This window comes from Labrus mixtus, chromosome 6 (genome assembly GCF_963584025.1).
Source record: "Labrus mixtus chromosome 6, fLabMix1.1, whole genome shotgun sequence".
Taxonomy (NCBI): Eukaryota; Metazoa; Chordata; class Actinopteri; order Labriformes; family Labridae; genus Labrus; species Labrus mixtus.
Genome location: NC_083617.1, coordinates 29,252,530 through 29,265,863, shown reverse-complemented (window position 1 = coordinate 29,265,863; position 13,334 = coordinate 29,252,530). Strand labels below are relative to the sequence as shown.

The following is a 13,334-nucleotide window of genomic DNA, read 5'->3' as shown; positions in this document are numbered from 1 at the left end:
TGTGTATCTGAGTGGTCAAAACTAGGGATACAAAATACTTTTTCACTGAATAATGTAAAGCTACCAGTAACTGTAGATTTTGTTTCAATAAAGATATTCATTTATTTGTATTTCCTGGATTTTTAAATTCCATGTGAGCCAAAACCAGGAAGCTGTCATGATTTGGTCTTATTTAGTTTTGTATTTTAGTGTTTAGGTTTCCATGTTTTAATTTCTCCTGTCCATCCTAGTGTTGCTTGTTTCCCTTGTGTGTTTTTGTCTTAATGTTTCATAGTTTAGTCTTAAGTGTTTCCTGTTTTATTTTGTAGTTTCTTATCCTTGTGTTTCTTTGTTCTAGTGGTTATGTTACATTATTGAGTTCTCTGTGTATCTTCATGTTTCTTGATTTATGTTGTAGTTCTAGTCTCCAGTGTTTCTTGTGTTCATTCCTGCCTGTGTTTCCCTCCAGTGTGATTGCCCTGATTGTCTTCACCTGTGTCGTTAGTCTCACCTGTGTCTGATTACCCATGTCTATTTAGTCTCTGTGTTTCTTCCCTTCTGTGTCAGTTCATTGTAGTTATGTCAGATGTTTGTATGTCAGTTATCAGTGTCAGTAGATGTCTGTTTTCCTCATGCTCTAGTACTACTTGTGGTTTCCTCGTGGTTAGTTTTCTCCTTTAGTAAGTTGTGTGTTTGCCTTTGGCCTTTTTGTTTAAATAAATATATTTTGTTAGATCTGCATCTGGGTCCTCCTCTTAGTTTTCTCGATCCGTGACAGAAGCAATATTTCACACACTCAATAAAAAAAATAAGGAAAATATGTTTTTTGTTTTTTTTTAATAACTGAAGCATTCATTCTCATTCATGTCATAGAGCAGATATTGTGTGGCTGTATTTTTTCTGAAGTGTTTTGTCAAAGATTCAATGAGCACATAGAGACCCTTACATGAGCAGACAGTAACTTTGTCCAGATGTTACAAAGAAGCAAGGTTCCACCTCACAGCAGGAGACTATCCCCGGTGTATGTGTGTATGTGTGTGTGTTTGTGTGTGTCTATGTCAGCATGGAAAGGCTGATGTAGGTCTGTTATGAGGTGACTTATCGGTAAGCTGACATAATGGAAATAAGACAAAAGAGAGAAACAAATCAGACCAGAAAGAGACCAACTCAAATGTCTTTAGGAGTGACTCAGCACTATTGTTACCTTGCATGTGAAGAGAAGTTACAGAATCAACATGTCATTTATCCTCTGTTGTGGCCTTGTAGCCTTTAAAAATTAAAACAAATTAAAATAAAAAAGAGTCAATGTGTGAGTGTGTATAGTCCCTTAGTTGTCTAGGCTCAGTAGAAGTGCAGTTCCTCTTTTGATCCAGTGGTCTGGGGTCACAGCTCCAGATTTGAGTTCAATGCTGACCACAAAAGAAGCTCTGCCTGCCCCGCCCGATCGAACTGGGTAGAAGTAACACGGACACAGGTACATACCTGAACACAAACAGAGAGGGACAAAGACAGAGTTAGTCTGGTTCTGATCTCAAAGGAACTCTTACTTAGTGCTGTGCTCATGACGATGGATTCATGATGGGTCTTCAGATAACATTTGTTTTTAATTGGCACAACACCAATAGTTGGTTGGTTGGTTGGTTGGATGATTGATTGATTGATTGATTAACTGACTGACTGGTTGGTTGATTGGTTGTTTGGTTGGTTGGTTGATTGATTGATGATTGGTTGGTTGGTTGATTGATTGATGATTGGTTGGTTGGTTGGTTGTTTGGTTGGTTGATTGATTGATGATTGGTTGGTTGATTGATTGACTGACTGACTGGTTGGTTGATTGATTGGTTGATTGATTGGTTGGTTGGTTGGTTGGTTGGTTGATTGATTAAGGATTGGTTGGTTGGTTGGTTGATTGATTGACTGACTGGTTGGTTGATTGATTGATTGGCTGGCTGGCTGGCTGGCTGATTGATTGACTGACTGACTGACTGACTGACTGGTTGGTTGATTGATTGACTGACTGACTGACTGGTTGGTTGATTGATTGATTGATTGACTGACTGACTGACTGGTTGGTTGGTTGGTTGATTGACTGACTGACTGGTTGGTTGAATGGTTGGTTGATTGATTGATTGATTGACTGACTGGTTGGTTGATTGATGATTGGTTGGTTGGTTGGTTGATTGATTGATTGACTGACTGGTTGGTTGATTGATTGATTGACTGACTGACTGACTGACTGACTGACTGGTTGGTTGGTTGATTGATTGACTGACTGACTGCCTGGTTGGTTGGTTGATTGACTGACTGACTGGTTGGTTGAATGGTTGGTTGGTTGGTTGGTTGGTTGATTGATTGATTGACTGGTTGGTTGATTGATGATTGGTTGGTTGGTTGGTTGATTGATTGACTGACTGACTGACTGGTTGGTTGATTGATTGATTGACTGACTGACTGACTGGTTGGTTGGTTGATTGATTGATTGACTGACTGGTTGGTTGATTGATTGATTGACTGACTGACTGGTTGGTTGGTTGGTTGATTGATTGACTGACTGGTTGATTGATTGATTGACTGATTGAGTGACTGATTGAGTGACTGATTGATTGACTGACTGACTGACTGACTGATTGATTGATTGGTTGGTTGGTTGATTGATTGATTGATTGACATTGGGCATGATTAAGGAAGACAGTTGGTGGAATAGAGTAGAACATTTCTGTTTGAAAGTCTAGAACAACTCACTCTTGGACATCTTCTTGCGGTTTTCCACAGGTTTGAAGTTAATGGTTGGAATGGGACAGACCATCTGCATTGGTTCTGCTTCTACCAGACAAGAGTTCTTCTTGTCCCAACCAGCCCCCTCCAGGAACAGACCTCGGATAAATACCCCATCCTAAAGGGTGGATGTGGAGAAGCAGAGAAACAAGAATAAAAAGGAGAGGACAATCAGGGAACTGTGAAGCTGACTCCTGTTTGGAGGTGAGACATTTCAATAAGATAATGCAATATGATGGACAAAGAAGAGGCAGAAAACAAGGGAGATGGGAGGTGTAATGGGGGAGGAGGAAAGAGAGATGGATGAACATGAGTTAGATATATAGGACATAATGAAAAGTAAGGTTTCTCATAGTGACATTTTAAAAAAAGAATTTCCTCTTAAAGTTAACACAAGATCCTGGTATAGATAATCGTTATTCACAGCTGTTTTCCCCTTCAAGAGAGCTCCCCAGGTGATAAACAGTTAGGAGTAGTGAGGAGGACTTTTTAGAGACTCAACAGTTTCTCAAGCAACGTGAAGACGGATAGAAGAAATGTTCTCCAAACACTGAAGGACAGTGAGTTCATTTAAGGCTACAGATGGGATCGTGCAGGGATCATGTTTATGGTGGATCTCATTAGGGATCGCTCTCTTGGAGTACTCTCAGAATGTTTGTGAATACATGCACAGGAGTGGAGGTAAGAAAGGACATGGGTAGAAAATGAAAGTGAAGGAAGAAATAAAACAAAACAAAATAAGTCTAAATATGAGTTGTAAAACTGCCTCATGCATCTATTTAAAATGCAAGAACAGATTTAAGGAAAAGAAGAAGACAGAGGTATAAAGTGTCCTGCTTTGAATGAAAATTCAAATGAAAGAGACATTTGTGTATAAGGAGTCACCTTAGGCGGGGAGAGGAGGTTGCTGTCATCTACAGTGGACACTACAAACTCCCAAGACAGAGTATCCACTGAAATCTGCAAAAGAGTTTCGAAGAGACATTGTGACTAACAGGCATGAACACAAGTTTATCATTAGATGAATAATGTAAGTTATTATGTGTAATGTTAAACTGTGTGGTGGTTGGCTGTAAGATCCATTCAGAGCCTAGATAAATGTATGGACTCCAAAATAAAAACATCAGAAAAGAATGTTAGGTAGGATAAGATTTCTGTTATTCTGACCTCAGTTAATATCTGATCACCAGTGGGTGTTACAGGAGTTTTTATTGTTATTGTTGGTGATGCACATACAGTAATCCTGATGTTCATATTTCAACATTTTAAACTTGTTTTAGAATCATGTGCTTTATAAGTTAAAATACAGCTTCCTGTTGTGGTGTTACTATATAACTGTTTTCTTCTGCGTGTATGAGGTTGTGTGAACTCACATTGTTCTGTCGAGCAGAGGACTGCAGAACAGCAGTGAGGAAACTGTTTGGAAAGGTGAAGCCAGAGAGCCAGAACAAGGTGGGGGGCTGAACCGTCTCAGCCCAGCGTGCAAACTGAGTAACTCGCTGGCAAAGATCCCTGGTCCAAGCTGCCAGGGGCTTCAGGGAGGGGTAAGCCTGTTGGACATAATGACATATAGAAGAGAGTGAAGGAGACAGAAAAAGAGACACAAGGCAATTCTACAGTCATTCCATGTTCACCAGCTGATGGTAGCTGCTCATAATGGGAGCAGGTTATGTCTAGTACAGTATTACTGGTCTCTATAAACATGTAGCTGGATACAGAAAAGATTTGGGAGAAATGTGTGGATATTTGAAGTGAGGTGAGATCTTAATATGAAACCTTTTGCTGATTTAATATTGACATGAGATAACCTCAGAAGATCTATTCTTACATAATCTGTCATATCACACACATAGTGAAATATTCAGAGTCAAATACAAGTAAAGGAAGAAATAATGATTTTCCCTATAAGTCCAATCATTCAGTTCAAGTCGATATAGAAACAAAGGTAGTGCCATTTATATTCTGAAAGATTTACATTTAATATGTTGGCAAAAAGACAAACTGTATGTATACCCTCTGCTTTCTTAAATCTTTCAGGGATAATAAATAATCTTTTTTGGTCTTTCAAAAGACTTTATTGACTTTAAAGTCTTAATTACTCCATTCATCAAAAATCTGCTCAATGCTTGTAGTCTTACCATGTTTGACAGTGAAAACAAAAGAACGGAAACTGAGTTCAACCTGCATAACAGTACGGCTGAAGACTAATTAAAATATCTTCTGAGTTGATGTCACTTTCATTCAGGCATCTTTGCACTAACCATGGTCCTATTCATACCCACTGCTTTAAGCCTGGAAACTCGTCTATTGTCTGAATATTTGAGCCGCTTTGAGCTGGTCCACAGCCAATCAGGAGTCTTCTATGCTAAAGGTGAAAGAAAGAGGAACTTGGCTGTGGTGCCTCAGGAATGCTTGTCTTTGCAGATCTAGCATTGAGTAAGGGGTTAGGGTCTTAGTCTTGTTCTGACATACGTTTCACATCTCTAATTTGGTTCCCAAGTTTTTGTTACATGCAAATCTTTTCTATCTGTTCTTATGATGTGTTATGCTACCTGCCTCACCCTTTCTATCTAGACACAGTCTACCATGCATAAATGCACAGCCTCAGTTGATGACCTAAAGACATTAATGGGGATGTAAGCCCGTCCAATTTGTACATAATATGATGTAACTTCTATGTTTAGTTTCTGATTCCCAAGGGCCCTCTTAACTGGTACAGACCACAGACCAACAAGACACTGAAACCAATATGAGCAGTTACACATGTGAGGAAGGCAGAGGTTGCAAAGCACTAGTTCCAACCTTTTATAAGGCACTTAGTTGATCCTTATACACAGACATTTGACCAGTAATAATTTAGTATCCACCACTTTCCATAGTATCTAAAAAACTGTCATTCTTTTAATACTGAAGCAGTGACAGAATGTTACATACATATACAGTGGGTCTGGAAAGTATTCAGACCCCTTTACATTTTTCACTCTTTGTTTCATTGCAGCCATTTGCTAAAATCAAAAAAGTTCATTTTATTTCTCATTAATGTACACTCAGCACCCCATCTTGACAGAAAAAAAACAGAAATGTAGAAATTTTTGCAAATTTATTAAAAAAGAAAAACTGAAATATCACATGGTCATAAGTATTCAGACCCTTTGCTCAGTATTGAGTAGAAGCATCCTTTTGAGCTAGTACAGCCATGAGTCTTCTTGGGAATGATGCAACAAGTTTTTCACACCTGGATTTGGGGATCCTCTGCCATTCTTCCTTGCAGATCCTCTCCAGTTCTGTCAGGTTGGATGATGAACGTTGGTGGACAGCCATTTTCAGGTCTCTCCAGAGATGCTCAATTGGGTTTAGGTCAGGGCTCTGGCTGGGCCAGTCAAGAATGGTCACAGAGTTGTTCCGAAGCCACTCCTTTGTTATTTTAGCTGTGTGCTTAGGGTCATTGTCTTGTTGGAAGGTGAGCCTTCGGCCCAGTCTGAGGTCCTGAGCACTCTGGAAGAGGTTTTCTTCCAGGATATCTCTGTACTTGGCCGCATTCATCTTTCCTTCAATTGCAACCAGTCGTCCTGTCCCTGCAGCTGAAAAACACCCCCATAGCATGATGCTGCCACCACCATGTTTCACTGTTGGGATTGTATTGGGCAGGTGATGAGCAGTGCCTGGTTTTCTCCACACATACCGCTTAGAATTAAAGCCAAAAAGTTCAATCTTGGTCTCATCAGACCAGAGAATCTTCTTTCTCATAGTCTGGGAGTCCTTCATGTGTTTTTTGGCAAACTCTATGCAGGCTTTCATATGTGTTGCACTGAGGAGAGGCTTCCGTCGGGCCACTCTGCCATAAAGCCCCGACTGGTGGAGGGCTGCAGTGATAGTTGACTTTCTGGAACTTTCTCCCATCTCCCTACTGCATCTCTGGAGCTCAGCCACAGTGATCTTTGGGTTTTTCTTTACCTCTCTCACCAAGGCTCTTCTCCCACGATTGCTCAGTTTGGCTTGACGGCCAGGTCTAGGAAGAGTTCTGGTCGTCCCAAACTTCTTCCATTTAAGGATTATGGAGGCCACTGTGCTCTTAGGAACCTTGAGTGCTGCAGAAATTCTTTTGTAACCTTAGCCAGATCTGTGCCTTGCCACAATTCTGTCTCTGAGCTCCTTGGGCAGTTCCTTCGACCTCATGATTCTCATTTGCTCTGACATGCACTGTGAGCTGTAAGGTCTTATATAGACAGGTGTGTGCCTTTCCTAATCAAGTCCAGTCCTGTGTTTAATTAAACACAGCTGGACTCCAATGAAGGAGCAGAACCATCTCAAGGAGGATCAGAAGAAATGGACAGCATGTGAGTTAAATATGAGTGTCACAGCAAAGGGTCTGAATACTTATGACCATGTGATATTTCAGTTTTTCTTTTTTAATAAATTTGCAAAAATTTCTACATTTCTGTTTTTTTTCTGTCAAGATGGGGTGCTGAGTGTACATTAATGAGAAATAAAATGAACTTTTTTGATTTTAGCAAATGGCTGCAATGAAACAAAGAGTGAAAAATGTAAAGGGGTCTGAATACTTTCCAGACCCACTGTATATCAGCAATCGTTATTTTTTTACTTTTTTGTTTGTTTACAAAAATGACTTTGCATCATTTATATAGATGAATTGCTGCGTTTGGCTTCCCCTTTATAAGGCTGGATTGGAAACTGTTGAAGCAGGAGGGGGTTAAATTCACCATCAAAAAAATGAAACATGAGCTTTCTGATTTGTCTGGTTCCTGGGATCCTTTTTATATATTTACCTCTCAGTGGAAAATTAGCATGGATGGAATCAGTGACATGTTACCTTTAATACTTTTGTGTAACAGATATGCACATCTTAAATAAATAAAAATGACATGTACATATGCTGTACAGATTTTAAAACGCTAACTGAATCACCAGAGCTCTGTACAAAAACAGAATTACATAATGCCATGAGTCTGTGAGTTCAGAACTAATGACAGGCTGCCATGCCAAGGAGAGGCGGAGAACAGAGAGATGAAGGGATGGAGGGATAAATAAGCAGGACTTCTTGTTGCTGCTTAGACCAGACGAGACATAAAGACGTAGAAAAGAGCAGAAGAGATGGAACACTTGATGGAAGATAGAGAAAGAATGTCATGCTAATGAAGATGAAGTAGACAGTGAGTAATTCAAAATATGCACATAGAGAAACAGGGCAAGTTGTCTAGCTTCGTGGTCAGTAGAATGAAAAGGCTGAGCTGGAGGCTGCAGTCCTGATAGCTGTCCACTACTCATAGAAAAGGAAATCAAAACAAACACACCATATGTGCATACATTGTACTGTAATAAGCTGTTGGCTAAGTAACAATGAGCTCATGGTCCTTTTTCAGAAAGTGGAGCCAGCCCTGGAAGGTACATTGCTTTTAACTGTATGGATTAGTCCCCAGATGCTGGCTGTGTTCAGCCCTCAATGGCTGAGGTAAGCTACACCCCATGAAAAAAAACAAGGCAAACGCACACAAAAACAAACACGCATGCGTTTGCAGTACATTTTCATGCAAAGCCTCTTATGAAAACATAATTAGACACTTGAAAAACAGAAAATGAACTACGTGAAGTGTGATATTTTGGCTGCTGTTTGTTGGTGTGTGTGTGTATATGTCTTGTACCTTCTCCCACAGTGGTGGTACATGGGTGTCATAGATGCAGTGGAAGATCTCCTCCAAGCTTGATGACATCACCACTAAGCCTTTGATCCCTTTCTCCAGCTCCACCAGGGACGAACTAACACATGAAATGCACAAAGATACAACAACAACAACACACTCTGGTTATCGTCTCTTCTTTGAGTATTATTTTAGTTTTGCCCGCCAAGACATTTGTAAATTCGTACCACTAAAAACATGGAACACAGAACGACAAAAATAAAACAGCACATGAGTACACCATCCTGACTGTAACTTCAGAGACAAATAACTGCTGTGGAAATGGTCAGAACAGCTGATTGCAGAATCTATGGTATATGCATACAAAGCACATAACACTCACACACACACACACAGAGATAGAGAGTGGAGAGATAGTTCATACATGATGGTGTCCAGTAGTGCGTTGTATCTCTGGATTTCTTGCAGAAGGACCACATTAAGAGGTGAAGGGTTGTCCTGGAGCAACGACCGGGTGCCCTCGAAGTCAATCAATGCTGGGATCTTCCCTTGAACATCTGACAGCAGCTCTAATACCTTCAAACATGAATGACATGTTTTACAACAGAAGATGAGACAGTTTAACTTATAAATGCACTGCACTCACATTTACGCAGTGCAAACAGTTTATAATAATAATAATTTATACTTTATTGATCCCGTGAGGGGAAATTCGTTTTTAACACTGTCTAGTTAACATGCTACACAAACATGCACAAACAGGATCCTATGGACATGCACTAATGGAGAGATCTCAGAGTGAGGGGGCTGCCCACAGTGGGCACTCCTGAGCTGATGGGGGGGTTGGGTGCCTTGCTCAAGGGCACCTCGGCGGTGCTCGGGAGGTGGACTTTCAGAATGAGATATTAAAGCTGCATCAAGTCAAGTTGGACCTTTAATAGTTCCTACTGTAGGACTGTTGATGATAACCCTTTTGTCTTCTCGGAAAAAAAAACAGCTCCCATAATCACAAATATCACTAAAAGGTTTATTGATAGGGTGATGCACATCATCCATCAGCAACAATTTTTGTTCAGATCAAATTAATGCAATATATTTAACTCTGAGCCTTGTAAGCATACCGTTAGCTTTCTGTCTCAAAGATGATCTAGTTTGCTGAGTTGTTGCTGTTATACTTACAGCAGTATTAAAAAGAAATCCCATGGCATTAGAACTTAATGGGAGTGCCTTTTTAAAGTATTCAATCAAGCACTTTGGCAAACCTCAGATAACTAGGTAAGTAGTTATGCCTATTTAAAAACTTAAAAATAATCTTATTGAAAACATTAAAAGATAATGGAATGATATTTTTTTAAACCAAGGTATAAGCAGGATTTAACCCTTCAAGGTGTCCATTGTCAGGTCAAAAGCAAACATCCATAAGAAACTGATAATGAAATACTTGTTGGAAATTATCTTTAACATTCATCATTGTTGATATCAAATACCATTAATACATCTTGAGCAATTAAATGACTTTTCTGGATCACTTTTGATAATCTAATAATCCTTTTTTATATAATACATTCAGATGTCATTAATGCTGGTCTTCAAAATGATTTGGCATTTGCTTCTAATATATTACTGACAGCAACTTAAGTTGAATGCCTTAAAGCAGTGGTTCTCAAACTATGGTACGCGTACCACCGGTGGTACGCGGGCTCCCTGTGGTGGTACGCAAAGAAATCTCCACAATATAAAAAAAAAAACCTGTTCAGCATAAAACGACATTTTTTATTTTTGTCATACTCTTATCTTATCTGTCTTGTATCTATTGAGTTGTATTAATATCAAATGTGTTTTCCCCTCTAAATGAATCTAGTTTTTGCAACAAACAACTTTAATCTGCTCAATTTATACTCGCGCGCGCCACAGACATAAACAACAACAGGAGTACGCCTCGCGTTTTGAAAAGTTCCACTCGATATTCCGTTTTTATTTCAGTACTGAAACAACAGCAAGCAGCTGTAGGCCTACATTAACAGAGATTCTGTTATTTATTGGAGTTCAGTACAATCGGCAGCAAGCAGCTGTACATAACGGAGCCATGAGAAGCTTCACTTTTTGATGCATGTACGGACAGTCGCTCACCCTCTCTCTCTCTCTCTCTCTCTCTTGCTCTGAAGCTGATGTGATTCTGCTCTATTTTGCTGTCTTAACACTAGGACCACCAACATTCTAGACCCCCCTCCAAGCACCGCAGCCGTCTTTCAGACGGCATATGCAAATGAAACTGTTTGTGCTCAGAAGCACACAAATAATAAGTTAAACACAACTTACTTTTATCTACAAACCAAATAGACTATCAGCATAAGACAGGATTGATAACCTTTTAAATGTAAATGTTAATTTACAATATCTGTCGGCTTTTTTAGAGCGCCGTTTTTTACTGCTGCTCCACGTCTCCCGTTGCTAAAACACATTCTACAAAAATGAAACAGACATGACTTTTAGTTTATTATATTGTTGGACAGCGTAATGTAATGCACATACCTGCGGCAAAAGTGCTCAAAATTTACGGTGCCCGTAAAAATAAAACAACGAGCGAAAACAATCCAGGGAAATTTATCATTTTCAACTGCCGTCAATATGAAGGCGGCAGCGGTTAGAGGTATAAATGCTCAGAAATCTTGTGTGTTTTATTTTAGTTACACATAGGCTTCAGAAAACATACAGGACACATATTTAAGAAAAGTCATTGGATGAGAGGCTCGTAGTTTTTATTGAAAAAGAGTTATTTGTATTATAAAAACCCAAACCGTCCGTCAGACAGTCTTGGCGGTTCTGGTGTTAACACTCCTCAGGAGTCGATTTTTTTTAAAAAGGCAGTTTTTCTATGTTGAAGGCAGAGACTTATAATACAGAGGCTCTGTTTGCACGGAGCCTGCGGAGCGCGCGCCTGCACTCTCTCGCTCTCTCTCTCTTTTCATCATTCGTCATTTTTATTGTGCTGCACTTTTTTTTGGATTTGGGTAAATGTCAGAGTTGTGTTAGTTTAAGTGCCAGTTCTAGCGCTATCCCGTAGTAGTCCTATAGAGTGGCTGTCAACAGTCAATAATAAATAACCTCCTGCGTAAAATGTGTGTAGAAATAGGCCTACAGTGTATTTTAACATCTACCATAATGGTGGTACTTGGAGAGCCAAATATTTTCGGAGGTGGTACACAGTCTAAAAAGTTTGAGAACCACTGCCTTATAGGGTTATGATATTTATATGTATGTGGACAGACAATTACAATTTCAAAAGCTGTGACATGTTTATGATCCATTCATAATCTTTAGATTCTATCTATGGCCCTGCTTACTGTTCAACTATTAATAATTATAATCTTATAATTCTTATAAGTCATATATTTCCATTTAACTAGTCATCTTCATCCTTACAACCCCCCACTCACCTTATCTTCTCTACTTGGCCCGGCCCCTGCAGCAGTGGGACTGGTGACTTGGGGTTGCAGAGAGAGTAAGGTGTCAAACAATGTCCTGGACTCTGCGATCTGGCTGGCTATATCTGCATTAGAGTGTTGGCCAAACACCTCAGGGTGCTCTGTGGATGGCAGCATACTGATATGTTCCTTGTATGAGGACTGGGGACCATCGCGGGGGATGTAATAGGAGGTTAAGGAGGACAACCTGAAACATAAAGTGAATGAATGGGGAGAATACAAAGTCAGTCAGATATACTGTGAGCCCCAATTTATAGACAAGTCTTAGAAAAAGATGGCTTGAAACAAAGCAGCATTTGCGTAAGTCATAACGCTTACTCAATAGAAGACTAATGGATCTTGATAGTGCTCAGGTGCAAAGAGTATCTTCTTCCCTGATTGTCCACTAGGTGGAGCTGTCACATTACGACAGTTGGCTTCAGTAGGCAATTGAAATTCAGCCACAAAATATATCTAAATGACATCAGCACTGCCAACCACTGCATGTGTGTGTGTGTGTGTGTGTGTGCGCATGCGTGTGCGTGTGTGTGTTGAACGTGTCTCACTTAAAGAAGGGCTGGTCTACTGCAGAGTCACAGAAGTAGCCCTTGATGTAAGTGGTAAGAAGACGTCTATCCCAGTCGTCTGTCACATGACCTCCATAGTTGACCCCAGCAATGAGATACTTCAGTGCATCCCATGGAATCTCCTCATACTCATCCAGGTACAGACTCAACAGATTCTCACTCACCTAGGGGGGATATGAAGATAATGAGATAAGAAACAGACTATGGTCAAGTTAATACTCTGTGATGTGGATATTACACAAAAACAGTTCAAACAGATTGAGAAGGAAGTCAGATGAATTCAGTTTCATTCAAACTAGGTTGTCATGTTTCACATGTCACTCTTCAAAAGCTCTGTCAATCACATAAAGTCTATATTTGTGTTAGATCTGATTATTGAAATGACAAGTAATGATTGAATTATTACAATTATCCCCACCCAACCACAACCTCAACATAGCAATTTTCAAGACGTCATCTAGTGGTTGTCACCACCAACACCATAACTGGACAATACGCCCCCACCCCCGTTTTCCCTTTTTTTCAGTTCTCTCTGTTTCCTTTAGTATCAGATAAGTTCTGACCTCAAAGTCAGAATCGTTGAAGCCATAGACTATATTCCATCCCAGCTGTAAAAACTTCTTCCTCTCCAGCAGTATGCTGTGAAAGAAACAGAGGGAGAAGAGCAGCTTCCTGTATAAGACAGGTCTTGAACAGCGGTTGAACTGATCCTCGGTCACCAGCTGGTAGAGACGCTTCATGTTGGCTTTTATACCCTAGAGACAAAGAGGGCAGTGTTAACACTGGGGAGGGTTGGATTACCATATTTACCATACAATATATGAAGGTGCATACATCCAATATACAAAGGATAAAACATGTGGATCTATTGT

The 13,334-nt window shown here is 39.9% G+C and overlaps 1 protein-coding gene across 1 annotated transcript in view; it reads right to left on the bottom strand.

Moving 5' to 3' along the window:
• Positions 1-850: 850 nt before the first annotated feature.
• LOC132975924 (dynein axonemal heavy chain 2-like) overlaps positions 851-13,334 on the bottom strand; it is a 71,065-nt gene continuing 58,581 nt past the window's right edge. The window contains exons 79-87 of the mRNA XM_061040820.1: positions 13,026-13,217; positions 12,442-12,626; positions 11,849-12,083; positions 8,836-8,987; positions 8,415-8,529; positions 4,128-4,304; positions 3,640-3,714; positions 2,722-2,872; positions 851-1,461 (exon numbers count right to left, since the gene is read on the bottom strand). Of these exons, the coding sequence (XP_060896803.1) occupies positions 1,307-1,461; positions 2,722-2,872; positions 3,640-3,714; positions 4,128-4,304; positions 8,415-8,529; positions 8,836-8,987; positions 11,849-12,083; positions 12,442-12,626; positions 13,026-13,217 (1,437 nt within the window). The 3' untranslated portion in view covers positions 851-1,306. The remainder of the gene's footprint in view (positions 1,462-2,721; positions 2,873-3,639; positions 3,715-4,127; positions 4,305-8,414; positions 8,530-8,835; positions 8,988-11,848; positions 12,084-12,441; positions 12,627-13,025; positions 13,218-13,334) is intronic.